The following is a 15929-nucleotide window of genomic DNA, read 5'->3' as shown; positions in this document are numbered from 1 at the left end:
CTGAATGATTGTGGGGGACTTGGACTGCAGTGACACATGCTGGTACTCTTATGTTGCCAGTACTAAAACATCCTTGGAATTTCTAAATATTATAGATGACAATTTCTAACTCAATAAGTGTTGCATCCAACATGGGGGAATTCTAACTTTGTCTTGACAAGTAAAGAGGAATTCACGAGAGAACTAAAAATTAATAGTAACTTAAGTACAAGTGATTGTGACTTGATCACATTTATCAAGTGCAAACAGAATAAAGTCCACACCAGTGACATATACATGGAGCTTTAAAAGGGCCAAATTCATAAAGCTGAAAATGATTGAGCCAAATCATCTTAGAGGAAGAACTTAATTAGTAAAAATTTAAATGATAATTGGGAATTATTTAAGACCACTTTACGAGATGCCCAGAACGCTACAATCAAGGAAGAAGGCCATTCAGGTTAAACCAACCTGGTTCAGAGAGGAAGTGAAGGCAGCTGTTTGTTATTTTTTTTAAAAAGGAATGTTGATAGCTTCTGATTTATATTAATTGCTTCCCTTATCAGTTTTCTCAATTCTGAGTAAAGGGATACAAGAAGAAATCTATGGCTAGCAGAGTTAAGGAAAATAAGGATGATTTTTTAAGTGTCTGTTAGGAACAAAGAGAATCCTAACAATGGCATTCGTCCATTACTAGATTGAAATAGAATTATCAATAATAATGCAGATAAGGAAGAAATGTTCAATAAGTATTTGGGGGAAAGAACTGATGTAGTCATAACACTCAATTCTACTAGTATCTCAGGATGGTGTTAAAACAGCAGCTACTAAAGTTTAGACATTTTTGAATCAGCAGGTCTACTTAACTTGCATCCAGCAGTTTTAAAAGAGCTGGCTGAGGAGTTCACAGGACCAGTAATGTTGAGTTCTCAACAAGTCTTGGAACACTGGGGAAGTTCCAAAAGATTGGAAGAAAGCTAATGTTGTTGTGCCAGTATTTAAAAAGGATGAATGGGATAACCTGGGTAATTATAGGCCTGCCAGTCTGATGACAATCCTGGGTAAGATAAGAGAGGCTGCTATGGGACTCAATCAAGAATTAAATGAGGATAATATTACATGGGTTTATGGAAAATAGATCCTGTCAAACTAATTTGATATCCTTTTTTTCTTTGATACAATTACAGATTTGGTTGATAGAGATGATAGCATTTATGTAATATACATAGACTTTGACTTGGAACTGCATGATACTCTGATTATAGAATTAGAAGGATATAAAATTAACCTTGTGCACATTAAATGGATTAGAAGCTGGCTAACTGATGGGTCTCAACATGTAATTTTAAATAGAAAATCATCGTTAAATGAGTGTTTCTAGTGGGATCCTGCAGGGATCAGTTCTTAGCTTCACACTCATTAATTTTTTTTTATTAATGACCTGGAAGAAAATATAAGTTCATCACTGAAAAGTTTAGATGACACAAATTGGGGGGAGTGCTAGATAATGAAGAGGATAAGTCACTGATTCATGGTGGTATTAATCACTTGGTAAGGTAGACCCAAGCGAAGAGAATCATAGGACTAGAAGGGACCTTGAGATCATCTAGTACAGTCCCCTGCACTTACGGCAGAACTAAGTATTACCTAGAACATTCGTGACTGGCGTTTGTCTAACCTGCTCTTAAAAATCTCCAATGACAGAGATTTCACAGCCTCCCTAGGCAATTTATTCTCGTGCTTAACATCCTGACAGGAAGTTTTTTCCTAACGTCCAACCTAAACCTCCCTTGCTGCAATTTAAGCCCATTGCTTCTTGTCCTATCCTCAGAGGTTAAGAAGAACAATTCTTCTTCCTCCTCCTTGTAATAACCTTTTATATACTTGAAAATTGATTATCGTGTCCAATCTCAGTCTTCTTTTTTTCCGACTTAAAAAACCCAACTTTTTCAGTCTTCCCTCATAGGTCATTTTTTCTAGGCCTTTAATCATTTTTGTTGCTCTTCTCTGGACTTTCTCCAATTTGTCCACTTCTTTCCTGAAATGTGGTGCCCAGACCTGGACACAATACTCCAGTTGAGGCCTAATCAGCGCAGAGTAGAGCGGAAGAATTATTTCTCGTGTCTTGCTTACAACACTCCTGTTAATACATCCCAGAATGATGATCGCTCTTTTTTCAATAATGTTACATTGTTTACTCATATTTAGCTTGTGGTCCACTATGACCCCCAGATGCCTTTCTGCAGTACTGCTTCCTAGGCAGTTATTTCTGAGTTTGTATGTGTGCAACTGATTTGTTCCTTCCTAAATGGAGTACTTTGCCTTTGTCCTTCATTTGTCCATGAATTTCATCCTATTTACTTCAGACCATTTCTCCAGTTTGTCCAGAACATTTTGAATTTTAATCCTATCCTCCAAAGCACTTGCAACCCCTCCCAGCTTGGTATCATCCGCAAACTTTATAAGTGTACTCTCTTTGCCATTATCTAAATCACTGAAGATATTGAACAGAACCGGACCCAGAACTGATCCCTGTGGGACCCCACTTGTTATGCCCTTCCAGCATGACTGTGAACAACCGGTAATTACTCTCTACTACTTTCCAGCCAGTTTTGCACCCACCTTAGTAGTTCCATCTAGGTTGCATTCCCTAGTTTGAGAAGACCATGCAAGACAGTTTCAAAAGCTTTACTAAAGTGAAGCTATACCACGTCAACTGTTTTTCCCCCTCATCCACAAGGCTGCTTATCCTGTCAAAGAAAGATATCAAGTTGGTTTGACATGATTTGTTGTCGACAAATCCATGCTGTTACTTATCACCTTATTTTCTTCTAGATGTTTGCAAATTCATTGATTAATTATTTGCTCCATTATCTTTCCAGGTACAGAAGTTAAGCTGACTGGTCTGTAATTCCCTGGGTTGTCCTTATTTCCCTTTTTATAGATTGGCACTGTATTTACCCTTTTCCAGTCTTCTGGAATCTCTCCAGTCTTCCATGACTTTTCAGCTCCTCGAGTATTCTAGGATGCATTTCATCAGGCCCTGGTGACTTGAAGAACTAATTTGTCTAAGTAATTTTTAACTTGTTCTTTTCCTATTTTAGCCTCTGATCCTACCTCATTTTCACTGGCATTCACTATGTTAGATGTCCAATCACCACCAATCTTCTTGATGAAAACTGAATCAAAGAAGTCATTAAGCATCTCTGCCATTTACACATTTTGTGGTGTTTTTTTTTTTTTCCTCCCCTCATTGAGTAATGGTCCTACTCTGTCCTTGGTCTTCCTCTTGCTTTTAATGTATTTGTAGAATGTTTTCTTGTTACCCTTTATGTCTCTAGTTAGTTTGATCTCATTTTGTGCCTTATCCTTTCTAATTTTGTCCCTATATACTTGTGTTATTTGTTTATATTCATTCTTTGTAATTTGACCTAGTTTCCACTTTTTGTAGGACTTTTTTTTTTAATTTTTAGATCCTTGAAGATCTCCTGGTTAAATCAGGGTGGTCTCTTGCCATACTTCCTATCTTTCCTACACAGTGGGGTAGTTTGCTCTTGTGCCCTTAATGTCTCTTTGAAAAACTGCCAATTGTCTTCAGTTGGTTTTCCCCTTAGACTTGCTTCCCATGGGATCTTACCTACCAACTCCCTGGGTTTGCTAAAGTCTGCCTTCTTGAAATCCACTGTCTTTATTTTGCTGTTCATTCTCCTACCATTCCTTAGAATCATGAACTTTATCATATCATGATCACTTTCACGCAAGCTGCCTTCCACTTTCAAATTCTCAACCAGTTCCTCCCTGTTTGTCAAAATCAAATCTAGAACAGTGTCTCCCCTAGCAGCTTTCTCTACCTTCTGAAATAAAAAACTGTCTCCAATACATTCCAAGAACTTGTTGGATAATCTGTGCCCTGCTGTGTTATTTTCCCAACAGCAGTCTGAGTAGTTGAAATCCCCCATCACCAAGTCCTATGGTTTGGGTGATTTTGTTAGTTGTTTTTAAAAAAAAAAAAAAAAAAAGCATTATCTAGCTCTTCTTTGTAGTTAGGTGGTCTGTAGCAAACCCCTACCATGACATCACCCTTGTTTTTTACCCTTTATCCTTACCCAGAGACTTTCAACAAGTCTGTCTTCTATTTCCATCTCAACCTCAGTCCAAGTGTATACATTTTAATATATAAGGCAACACCTCCTCCCTTTTTTTCCCTGCTTGTCCTTCCTGAGCAAGTTGTACCCTTCTATACCAATATTTCAGTCATGCATATTTCCCACCTCGTTTCTGTGTTGCTAACTGTCATAGTTGTGTGTGTTTACTAGCATTTTGAGTTCTTCCTGCTTATTCCCCATACTTCTCACATTAGTATACAGACCTCTAAGATACTAAGAAATGTGCATTTTTAATAGGCTAAATGTAAATATAGATCTAGGAACAAAGAATATAGGCTATACTTACTCAATAGGGGTGAACTCTATCTTGGGAAGCAGTGACTCTGAAAAAGATTTAGGGGTTGTAGTGGACAAATAGCTAAGCATGAGCTCTCAGTGATCCTGTGGCCAAAAAGGCTAATGTTCAATAATATCTATAGCTGCCTAGACTTGTCTGAGATGGGGCACAGGATTTGAACTGAGATGCCGTACTAGTTCCTCAATTGTCCACTTTAAGCACTTCTAGTGGATTAATGGTGAGGGTAACTTTTCTCACATGTAAACAGAGCACAGTAGCCTGCCTACTGTGGAGCAGGGTCCATACCTCTGATAGTGAAGGGTGCCTTGTAAGAGATGAAGAGGTAAGAACTGAAACTACTCACGTTGGAGACATTCAATCTTTTTAATTACAAAAAAGAGAAAAAAGGTAGCTTGGAGTGTAGTCAGCAGCAAGAAGATCTATCTTAATATCTGGGTACAGGGCAAATATACTCAACCAGAATGGCTCCTAAAGTCTTAAAAATTCGATTAAGGTTCAGCAAGCAAGTACAGCAGAAAAGTAGAGTTCTTGTGGCTTCACAAAGTCTTAAACTGATTTAAAGATGTTCATGGATGTTGTTCTTCAAAGTTCTCTTTCCAACTTTTATGTAAAAATAAAACTATGCACAACAGGACATGAACATTGTTCCACTTGCCGAACTTTCTTCCATGTTCCTTGGCACCGAAGATTACCAACAGCTTGCCAATGGAGAACTTTATTTCTGAAATGTGACAGTAAATTGTTTTTCTTTTTTTAAAAATAATTGAATGTAGGTTTTCAAATACTTTCTTTGAACTATAAACTTTACTTTTACTACAGTGCTAGATTCAATGTTTTTAGTAAATAACACTGACAGCTCAGACTTGATTAGGAATGTTTTGTTTCGAAGGCTAGATAAATTAATCTTATTCCTTATATTATAAACTCTCTGGAGCAGGGCCTTTCTCTGTACAGTGCCCATTCTCATTACGGTGACTGAACACTACCATAATATACATGTTAGTATATACTAAGTATTTTAGTTTGAATGATTAGAATACAAAATTAGATTAAAATCTGTTCCAAATAGATGATTTTGAATCCATTTGGTTAACCACGTTGGCTGTATGGCGTTTGATGGGGTAATGTGCTAGCCTCTAACTGCTAGAGCTTGGGATCAAATTCAGATTACAGCACGGGCCCTTTAAAAAGTGTGGTAGGCCTACAGTATCATCAAGTTCTGTTCAGTACAGAAACTACACCATTCCTCCTTTTTCATAGTTCAACCGAAAGCTTTAAAACCACTACACTTGGCTGCATGACATTGGAGACATTCATCTAAAAATAAAAGGAGATGTTTAAAGTTCTAATATGTACTTGCTAAATCACTAAATAGTTTGGCCCTGGTCTCAGCAGCTACTGTAAATAAAGCATAAAGTTCTATCAGAAAGCCTAATGTAATGAATTTAGGCCTGGAAGAAGGGTTCCTTCTAGGCCAGGGCAGAATGGAGAAATCATCTCAGCTACTGCAGCTGGTCAGTGTGAGCTATTTCAGTTCAGCTTTTACATTGCTTTTTCACAATTTCACTTCTCTTTAGCCACGGCCTAAACATCCTGAGCATTCTTACATTCTCTCGTGTGATCCAGCGGAATAGAAGGTAAGTGAAATCAGAGCTTGGTGTTTTATATTAAAACTACTTAACAAAAAGCATTCAGACTCCTAAAATTGAAATATATCTTCCATCCTTACCCATCAGCACCCAGGCCATCTCCAGAACAACGATGGTTGCCAGTATTCATAGCTGGAGGCTGGCAAGCTACACACACAGTATACCCCTCTCGTAGATACTGCATCCAGCGGGCATATGGCCGATTCTCCACAGTGCAATGGTGAGAGAGTGATTCAGTTTTAAATTCCACACAATATCTGCATGGGGGTGGGGGAAAAAATAGTACCACTTTAACTGGCTTTAGTATTGATGAGCATAACTTTGTCAGACATTAGGATGTGAATCGCTTTTATGCCATATCCGTGCATCATACAAAAAGTATTAGTGATACAGAGCTTAGGAAAGAGATTGCTGAACAGTGGCTAAGTTGCACACCCTTTCAGCCACGACCAAATGATGGACCTTGGTTCTGACATTTGATGCACAGCCCAAACACCACATAATGTACAAAGTTTCTTTATATTAGGATGAAACACTTTAGTAGGATACAGTCTCCCAATCACTCCTATTTTTAATCTAACGGTAAAAGATAAAACTCAATGTATGACTAATTGTTTTCAGAATGCCTACTGGTTTCATTGGCCCAGGGTAAACCGAGTAGGATAGAGCATTCGATACAGTGACAGAGCTGAGTAGATCAGATCTGTGAGCTACATATTTGTACAGCTTCTGGCACGCAGCCCTAATAGAGCAGCCCTTGGGACTAGAACTTTCCGCCAATTTTGTTTATGCAGCAATCTATGTATAATTTCTCAGGCTACTCATAGTTACAGATTTACTTGACTTTGTGTTTGCTTTTTTAAAAAAATAAATAAATAAAGCTGTCACTCTACAAAATTTTCCATGACCTCAATAAATGTCTAGTTCAGGATAGTTAGCAAATAAAATAATGACCTGGACTGACACAGAAAATAAAATGCTGTACAGGAGAAAAATTAGGTATGTGGTTATTTAGGGCTGTCTGCTGCCCTTAAATTATTCCATATCAAATTAAATGGTTCTGTGTAGATACTTTCTACTTAACAAGAGGACCAAAATGTACATGTGAGAGATTACCCAGCTTCCTCTGTATCTGAAGACCACAGTGGAGAGACAGCTTGCCTTTTTCTTTCCTTACTGTATTCAGAGGTAGTTATGAAAGCAGGAACTGAGGGGGAATAATAGTTAGAATGAGAACACAACCTTTGTGAAATAAGGCAGATATCTAATCTATATTTTATTTATAGCATCAATTATGTTGTCTTTATTAGAGAAATGATGGCTTATTAAAGATGTCCGAGATGGAAGTCAGTGATTCATTGAAAACACTTACAGCCTGAGCAAACTTTTCTACTCAACCCTACCAGTGTCCCTCTATTCCAGAATGAGGAATGAGTGCAGTCTAATCTCTGAGATAGAATGGGAAATGTCTGAGTTAGCCCCAGTCTACACTACGGGATTAGGTCAAATTTAGCTGCGTTAGGTCAATTTTAAAATGAATATGTCTACACAACCACCCCTGTTCAGTCAACCTAAAGGGCTCTTAAAATTGACTTCTGTACTCCTCCCTGGCGAGGGAAGTTGCGCTAAAGTCGACCTTGCTGGGTCAAATTTAGGGTAGTGCAGGTGCAATTCGAGGGTATTGGTCTCCGGGAGCTATCCCAGAGTACTCCAATGTGACCGCTCTGGACAGTACTTTCAACTCCGATGCACTAGCCAGGTACACAGTAAAAGCCCCAGGAAATTTTGAATTTTATTTCCTGTTTGGTCAGCGTGGCGAGCTCAGCAGCACAGGTGACCATGCAGTCCCCCCAGAATTGCAAATGAGCTCCAGCATGAAGCGAAAGGGAGACACTGGATCTAATTGCTGTATGGGGAGAAAAATCTGTGCAGGTCGAACTCTGATCAAAAAGAAGAAATGCTAATATATATGCCAAAATCGCACAGGGCATGGTGGAGAGAGGCTACAACAGGGACACACAGCAATGCCACGTGAAAGTTAAGGAGCTCAGGTAAAAGACAAAGGAGGCAAATGGTCGCTCCGGGTCAGAGTCCCATACATGCTGCTTCTATGGTCAGTTGCATGGTTTTCTAGGGGGAGACCCTATCACTACCCCACCACTGTCCGTGGACACCTGCAAGGGGGGATTCTCACACAACATGGAGGAGGATTTTGGGGGGGAGGAGGAGGAGGAGGAGAATGCACAGCAGGCAAGCAGTGAATCCATTCTCCCTGGCAGCCAGGACCTTTTCATCTCCCTGGAGCCAATACCCTCCCAAGGCGGGATCCATGACCCTGAAGCTAGAGAAGGCAGCTCTGGTGAGTGCACATTTGTAACTACAGTACCAGGTTAAAAGCAATAGTGTTTAATGTTTGATTTTCCATGAAGAATTGGGATGCATTCACAGCCAATACAGCTACTGGAAAAGTCTGATAACGTATCTGGGGATGGAGTGGGAATCCTCCAGGGACATCTCCGTGAAGCTCTTCAGAAGGTACTCTGAAAGCCTTTGCAGAAGGCTTCTGGGGAGAGCTGCCTTATTTCGTCCTCCACGGTAGGACACTTTACCACGTCAAGCACAAAGCATGGCAGCGAATGGTCCTGGGTTTTGGTCGCATTCAAGCAACATTCGGTCTTTATCTTTCTGTGTTAACCTCAGGAGAGTGAGATCATTCATGGTCACCTGGTTGAAATAGGGGAATTTTTGTAAGGCAACAGTAAAAGGACCCCGTTCATGTTGGGTTGTTTGTGCTTGGCTAAAAGGGATCATCTCGGAGAAGAGCCACGCGGCGGGGGGAGGGGTGAAGGGATCATCCCAGAGAATAGCCATGCGGTGGGATGGGAGGAGGTGTGTGCTGCACATCCACCCGAAAACCACAGCCCCTCCTTTTAAATGTGAAACCCAGCTGGCATTGCTTGCTATGGGAAAGGATGGCACTGCAGTTTGAAACTATTCCCACATGTTATAAAGGCGGAAGAAGCCAACCCCGCGTACCAAAAGGCTTACCATGGCTGCCTGGAAACCGAATTCTGTTGCCCAGCCATGTGTGATGTGTCACCATACCGGCAGGTGCTCAATATAAAAGGCAAAATGCAACCTTGTACTGAAAGCACATGTGCTGTCTGCTGTGAATTGCTTGATTCTCTGTGAAAGAGTCTCCCTTTTGTTCTCAAAAATGTATCGTCTTAAATCTTAATCTCCCTTTTTATCTCCCCGCAGGTGCAAATGTGTCTATGCTCCCCCTATCATCTCTATCCCTGAGGTTATTGCAGATTGGAAGGTGAAAAAAAAAAAACGCACTCGCGATGACATGTTTTCCGAGTTCATGCAGTCCTCCTGCACTGATAGGGCACAGCTTAATGCATGGGCGCATTCAGTGGCAGAGGCCAGGAAAGCATTAAGTGAGCGCAAACAGCAGAGGCAGGAGGCAATGCTGAGGCTAATGGGGGAGCAAACGGACATGATGAAGCATCTGTTGGAGCTGCAGGAAAGCCAACAAGAGCACAGACCCCCGCTGCATCCATTGTATAACCACTTGCCCTCCTCCCCAAGTTCCATATCCTCCTCTCTCAGATGCCCAAGAACGCAGAGGGGGAGAGGCTCTGAGCACCCAGCCACTCCATTCAGAGGATGGCCCAAGCAACAGAAGGCTGTCATTCAAACAGTTTTGATTTGTAGTGTAGCTACAATAAGCAATGTGGACTTGTCCTTCCCTCCTCCCGCACCGTACCCCACCCGGGCTACCTTGTCAGTTATCTCCCTTTTTTAAAAAAATTAATAAAGAAAGAATGCATGGTTTCAAAACAATAGTTACTTTATTTCCTTTGCCAGCTGTGATCGAAGGGGGAAGGGTGGTTGGCTTACAGGGAATTAAAATCAACAAAGGAGGCAGGTTTGCAGCAAGGAGAAATACACACAGCTGTCACACCGTAGCCTGGCCAGTCATGAAACTGGTTTTCAAAGCCTCTCTGATGCGCAGTGCGCCTAGCTGTGCTCTTCTAATCGCCCTGGTGTCTAGCTACTCAAAATCAACTGCCAGGCGATTTGCCTCAACTTCCCACCCCGCCATAAACATCTCCCCTTTGCTCTCACAGATATTATGGAGCACAGAGCAAGCAGCAATAACAGTGGGAATATTGGTTGCGTTGAGGTCTAACTTAGTCAGCAAACAGCACCAGCAAGCTTTTAAATGTCCAAAGGCACATTCTACACTTGCTCAGCCTATAGTTGAACTGCTCCTTACTACTGTCCAGGCTGATGGGAACAAGGGCTAGGCTGGGTCCCCAAGGATAACTATTGGCATTTCAACATCCCCAGGGGTAATTTTCTGGTCTGGGAAGGAAGTCCCTTCTTGAAACTGCTCTAACAGCCCTGAGTTCCTAAATATGCGAGCTTCATGCACCTTTCCCAGCCATTCCATGTGAAACATCCCTTGTGATCCGCCAGTGCTTGCAGCACCATTGAGAAGTACCCCTTTCAGTTTATGTACTGGTTGGCAAGGTGGTCCGGTGCCAAGATAGGGATATTGCCCCATCACAGTTAGAGAACCCCATTGCAGCAAAGCCAACCAGTATGACCTGCACATTTCCCAGAATCACTACCCTTGTTAGCAGAACGTCAGTGATTGCATTGGCTACTTGGATCACAGCAGTCCCCACAGTAGACTTGCCCACTCCAAATTGATTCCCGACTGACCGGTAGCAGTAAGGTGTTGCAAGCTTCCACAGGGCTATCGCCATTTGCTTCTCAACTGTCAGGGCAGCTCTCATCTTGGTATTCCTGCACTTCAGGGCAGGGGGAAAGCAACTCACAAAGTTCAAGGAAAGTGGCCTTATGCATGCGAAAGTTTCGCAGCCACTGCGAATCATCCCATACCTGCAACACTATGTGGTCCCACCAGTCTGTGCTTGTTAGCCGGGCCCAGAATCGGCGTTCCACTGTATCAACCAGCCCCACTGCTGCCATGATGTCCCAATTGCCACAGCCCGTGCTTTCACAAACGTTTGTGTCCATGTCCTCATCACAATCATCCTCGTGCTAGCGTCTCTTAGCCCGGTTCTGCACATACTCCAGGATAATGCGCAAGGTGTTTACAATGCTCACAACAGCAGCGGTGAGCTGAGTGGGCACCATGATTGCCGTGGTATGGCATCTGCATGGGTAACCCAGGAAAAAAGGCGCAAAACTATTGTGTGCCGTTGCTTTCACAGAGGGAGGGAGGGAGGGGCGACTGACAACGTACCCAAAACCATCCTCGACAATGTTTTTGCCCCAACAGGCATTGGGAGCTTAACCCAGAATTCTAATGGGCAGCAGAGACTGCGGGAACTGTGGGATAGCTACCCACAGAACACCACTCTGTAAGTCGATGCTAGCCACGGTATTGAGGACACACTCCGCCGACTTAATGCACTTAGTGGGGACATACACAATCAACTGTATAAAATTGATTTTTAAAAATCGACTTCTATAAAATCGACCTAATTTCGTAGTACAGACATATCCTTAGATTGTGATCTCCATTTTGTAACCTTCATTTTCAATTAGACCTCCATTTTGTGTTATGTGCTAACTGCCTAAAAAAAGGGGAGGCAGATCTACGCTACAGAATTACTTTGGTATAACTACGTCCCTGAGGGATGTGAATAATCCACATCCCTGAGCGACACAGTTATACTAACCGAAGCACAGGTGTAGACAGCACTATGCCAGAAGGAGAGCTTTTCCCACTGACATAGCTACCACCTACGGGAGAGCTCTCTCCTGTCAGCATATAGCATCTTCATTAAAGTACTACAGTAGCGCAGCTGCCCCAATGCAGTGTTTTAAGTGTAGACTTATAAAAGTTATGAAGTATTCCAGTCAGCTACTTGCCCGGAAAAATGCTTGACACATCATTGAAAGACAGTCTCTAAGAAGCCATCAAGACAACAATCTAGGGCCATTGACTGTCTCTCAACTTCTGGCCCATGCACCTGGTATGGAACAAGGGTCGGTAACGTTTGGCACCCAGCCTGTCAGCATGAAGCCGCTGGTGGGCCAGGCTGGTTTGTTTATGTGGAGCGTCCCCAGGCACTGAGCACCGCAGCTTCCACTGGCCGCAATTCGCCGTTCCCGGCCAATGGGAGCTGCAGAAAGCAGTGGCTAGCACATTCCTTGGCCTGTGCCGCTTCCCGCAACTCCCATTGGCCAGGAACGGCGAACCGCGGCCCATGGGAGCTGAGGGGCTCCGTGCCTGCGGACACTCCACATAAACAAACTGGCCCGCCAGCGGCTTTACCCTGATGGGCCGGGTACCAAAGGTTGGCGACCCCTGGTATGGAACAACAAATTTTCAACACAGGAACTTGGAGAGGGAAAGAGACAAGGCTGCCAATGGCCATATGGCCAAAAGATGAGAGTCAGGGTTTGTCTACATTTGAAACACTGCTGCAGCACTTCAGTGTGGACACTCACTACGGCAATGGGTAGGGTTCTCCTGATGACTTTTGACTCAGAAGGGGTGAGATCTCAGGACTTTTATTTTGGACAGTTCTGTACTTGCTAGTGCCTTTTAATAGTACAGTGACTGTGGCTAAGAAATTCTGTGGCTAAGCCTGTGTTCCTTGCTTTCACACTGTCCCCAAAGGGGTTAAACTAGAAGTCAAAATGCCCCCAGCTAGGTAGAACTCTGGGGGAGTGTATGTGAGCAACTGAGGGCTTGGGAGCTTCAGAGACTATCATACTTTCCAACATTCCCAGTGGCTAAAGGGGACAAGTCCTGCCCCTGGGGAGTGGAAAGCCTGGGTTTTGGGGGGATGGGTGCTGCCCCTGAGGAATGGGAAGCCCTAGTGGGGAGTTGCAGAGCAAGCCCATCCTGCACTCACCCCACAGCAGCAGCTTCTGTCGTGTGGGTCCAACTGGGTTGACTCCCACTCCAGTCATTGCAACCTGGTCCCTGGCACAGGGAGTTTCAGTGCTGTTCACATTTGGCCTGTCCCCTGGATGAGGGGGCAGCTAGGCCAAATTTTAGTGAGTGGCACTGCTGGACTAGGGTGACTGGATTGTGAAGTCCCACGTTCCAAGGAAGGGCTCAAACAAGAGGTCAGCCTACAAGTGCACCCTAGAGATGCAGAACAGTGACTAGACTACCCAGACCCAGGGGGCCTGAGCATGTGTGATCCAGCAGCAGGGTCCACTTACAACAGACTGATGATCATCCAGAAGGGGCACTGGGCCAAGATGTACCGGTTTCCATGCCCATTCAGTCCTAGCAAATAAACTGCCAATTGTGCCAACTGGAACTGGATTTTTTTTCTTTTTTGGTGCTGCTATGGGCACCTATTAAGTAGGAACTGGACTGACACAAATTCATTTCATATAAGCCACGAACCTGGCATCTGATACCATGCAAACCACACATCCTCATTTTGTTTGGACAGCCACATGTGCAAGTCAATGAATCGCATGCCTGAGTACCCAATTTGTTGCAAGAACACATGCACATTCATTTTGTTGGTGCATAGATTGGAAAAAACCTTTGAAAAATTGCTTCTAACCTTCTACAAAGACAAGGAAACATAGCAGCTTAACTTCCTTTGTATCTCCAGTTCAGCTACAAAGGCCTTCATTTGCTTCTGCCTCTACTCTGTTCCCATTTCCACTAGTATGGCTGAATGGGTAAATAATTGTTTTCATCTCTTCACAAGGCAGGGGTAGTCAATCCAGATGCAGGACTTCTGTATCCTATGCCTCCCCAGCCCTGCATGCAGGTCAGTTATTTTCCTGCTTTACTGCAAGCAGCTGAAGTTTGCTTGTGTCTAAGATGCCACCTTCTTCCATGCCTAAAAGAGGCTCCAGACTGTCACAGAACAGGAGTACAAAGGAAAGAGCCAGGCGAGAAGGGCTTAAAATGTCATTCTTGTGTCCCTCCCACTGCAACCTTTTGGCAGCAGGCTTTTTCTGCACCCCCTTCTCTCTCTCTCTCTCTCTCTCACACACACACACTCTCTACCTTTCATGTAAGTGCAACAGCCAGGCCTGAGCCACAGGGTGCATGATTCTGAAGAAGACCCACATTCCAGCAGCTCCCTATGGATTATAGACACCAGCAGGACAGGTCCCAAGGGATTTTTAGGAGGACTGGGGCTCAAAAGGACTTCTGGGAGGTAGGGGGATGCTGTCTCTAGAACTACCCTAACCCCTCTATTTTCATGAGAGTTCTTTCATCTTGGAACCATAGCAAAGATAAACTGGGCTTCTGCTGCCTCCCTTGCAAAGGATCCTTTTACCTCACAGCTAAGACAATTTTCCTTCTTTAGTAAGGGAGCTCCTGGCTCTACCATGACCTATTGATCCTAGAGGTAAGAAAAGCCTTGTCCTTCTTTTCCCTTCTTGAAGAACCTCCCAAAGGCAGTGAGCTAGATTTGGATCTGGATCACCGAACTCTCCCTCTCATTGTAAAAATACCCTCAGAAGGTCACTTGAGAGGAATAGGGTTCCGTGGTCACGCACACAACAAAAATGTCATGGTCTCCAATGGAGCAGCGAGACTCCCTATTTTCTTCCCAAGGCAGCTTCTCTGGGGTGATTCTGCTTACCTCCCTCTCTGTTGGGAAGATGGTGGAAATAAAGTTAGCACTCTTGATTCAACAATAACTTACTCAGGCACTGCAGGTTGAACACTGACTTCCATAAACTGTGGTTGTCCCACCAGAAGGTGGATTTATTGGTGGCTTTCCATTTTAAGCCCATGCACCTACTTCTGGAGGCTAACCTCCTTTTGTGATTCCATGTACAGGTAAGTAGAAGGGGCAGTTATTTAACAATGTACATGGAAGTGGCACTCAGACAGCTACTATAATCTATGCCTCATATGCCTCTAGAGTGGCCATCCCAATGGCTCATGAAGATCTGAGGGGGAAAAGCCATTTGCTTCAAGCTGCCCTTTATGGTGTGTAGGAACCTCTTGAAGTACCTCATCTCAGTTGAATCCCCTCAACAACCCGTATCAAGCTTCCATTTTCCTTTGGAGCCAACTTAGGTGCTTCTGCACTGGCTCAGAGAGCTCTCTGGATCTGTCTCTGGGATGGGGATATTTCCTCCAAGCTTTGTTTCCTCACTCTTCCCTTTCAGGATCCCAGCTGTTTGGAGATATGTTGGATACGGTCTTGGAGCATCCAGTTAGGAGTGCCAGTTTTGTATGTCTGACACATTAGTGCAAGTGCTTAAAGGAGTACATTGTAAGATGGGTTTAAAAACTATTGAGTGGCCTAAGTCAGGAAAGTGAAGGGGAACGTGTAGTTGTAGTTCTTTGTACAATAAACTCCTTGTAAACACTTCCAATAATAATATATCTTCTGTCATTTAGGTGAGGTGCATTCACCTTATACACATTGTTTCCTTTTTATTGGGGCTGATGCTGCAAGATGTTAGGAGCCTCCTATGAGATGTGGAGCATTCCTAACTGTCACCGAAATCCAAACCTGGCCCAAAATGTCCAAGTAAATATTTAAGTCAGAAAGAATAAGCAGCTATGAAATTATATGAAAGTAAAAGATAAAGTTTTAAAAGGGAGGTCTGAGGGCCAGAAGAAGAGCTCTGTGAAGCTCAAAGCTTGTCCCCATCCACCAACAGAAGTTGGTCCAATAAAAGATATTACCTCACCCACCTTGTCTCTCTCAAAGTTTTAAAATGCATTTGTACTATGTAGACTGTAACTGCAACTTATTGTCATCAATGCCTGGAGGGTGTGGGGGACGACTATTAACTGGTGACAAAAGACATCAGGGCAATTCAAATAAATCAGAGTGACAG

The 15929-nt window shown here is 43.2% G+C and overlaps 2 protein-coding genes across 3 annotated transcripts in view; one reads left to right on the top strand and one right to left on the bottom strand.

Moving 5' to 3' along the window:
* The window catches only part of TERF1 (telomeric repeat binding factor 1), a 40742-nt gene extending 34650 nt beyond the window's left edge, over positions 1-6092 (top strand). The window contains exon 10 of the mRNA XM_073330842.2: positions 6021-6092. Coding sequence (XP_073186943.1) covers positions 6021-6077 — 57 coding nt within the window. The 3' untranslated portion in view covers positions 6078-6092. The remainder of the gene's footprint in view (positions 1-6020) is intronic.
* Positions 1-15929, bottom strand: part of SBSPON (somatomedin B and thrombospondin type 1 domain containing) — a 51498-nt gene that overhangs the window by 18532 nt on the left and 17037 nt on the right. The window contains exons 3-5 of one of the 2 annotated variants that reach the window (XM_073330844.2): positions 7209-7299; positions 6173-6349; positions 4793-5164 (exon numbers count right to left, since the gene is read on the bottom strand). In XM_073330844.2, coding sequence (XP_073186945.1) covers positions 5047-5164; positions 6173-6349; positions 7209-7299 — 386 coding nt within the window. In that variant the 3' untranslated portion in view covers positions 4793-5046. Of the gene's footprint in view, positions 1-4792; positions 5165-6172; positions 6350-7208; positions 7300-15929 lie in introns of those variants that run through there. The other variant, XM_073330845.2, reaches the window with a different exon arrangement.

The sequence above is a fragment of the Lepidochelys kempii genome, chromosome 2 (genome assembly GCF_965140285.1).
Source record: "Lepidochelys kempii isolate rLepKem1 chromosome 2, rLepKem1.hap1, whole genome shotgun sequence".
NCBI classification, from domain to species: domain Eukaryota; kingdom Metazoa; phylum Chordata; order Testudines; family Cheloniidae; genus Lepidochelys; species Lepidochelys kempii.
This window is presented reverse-complemented; position numbering and strand designations above follow the sequence as displayed.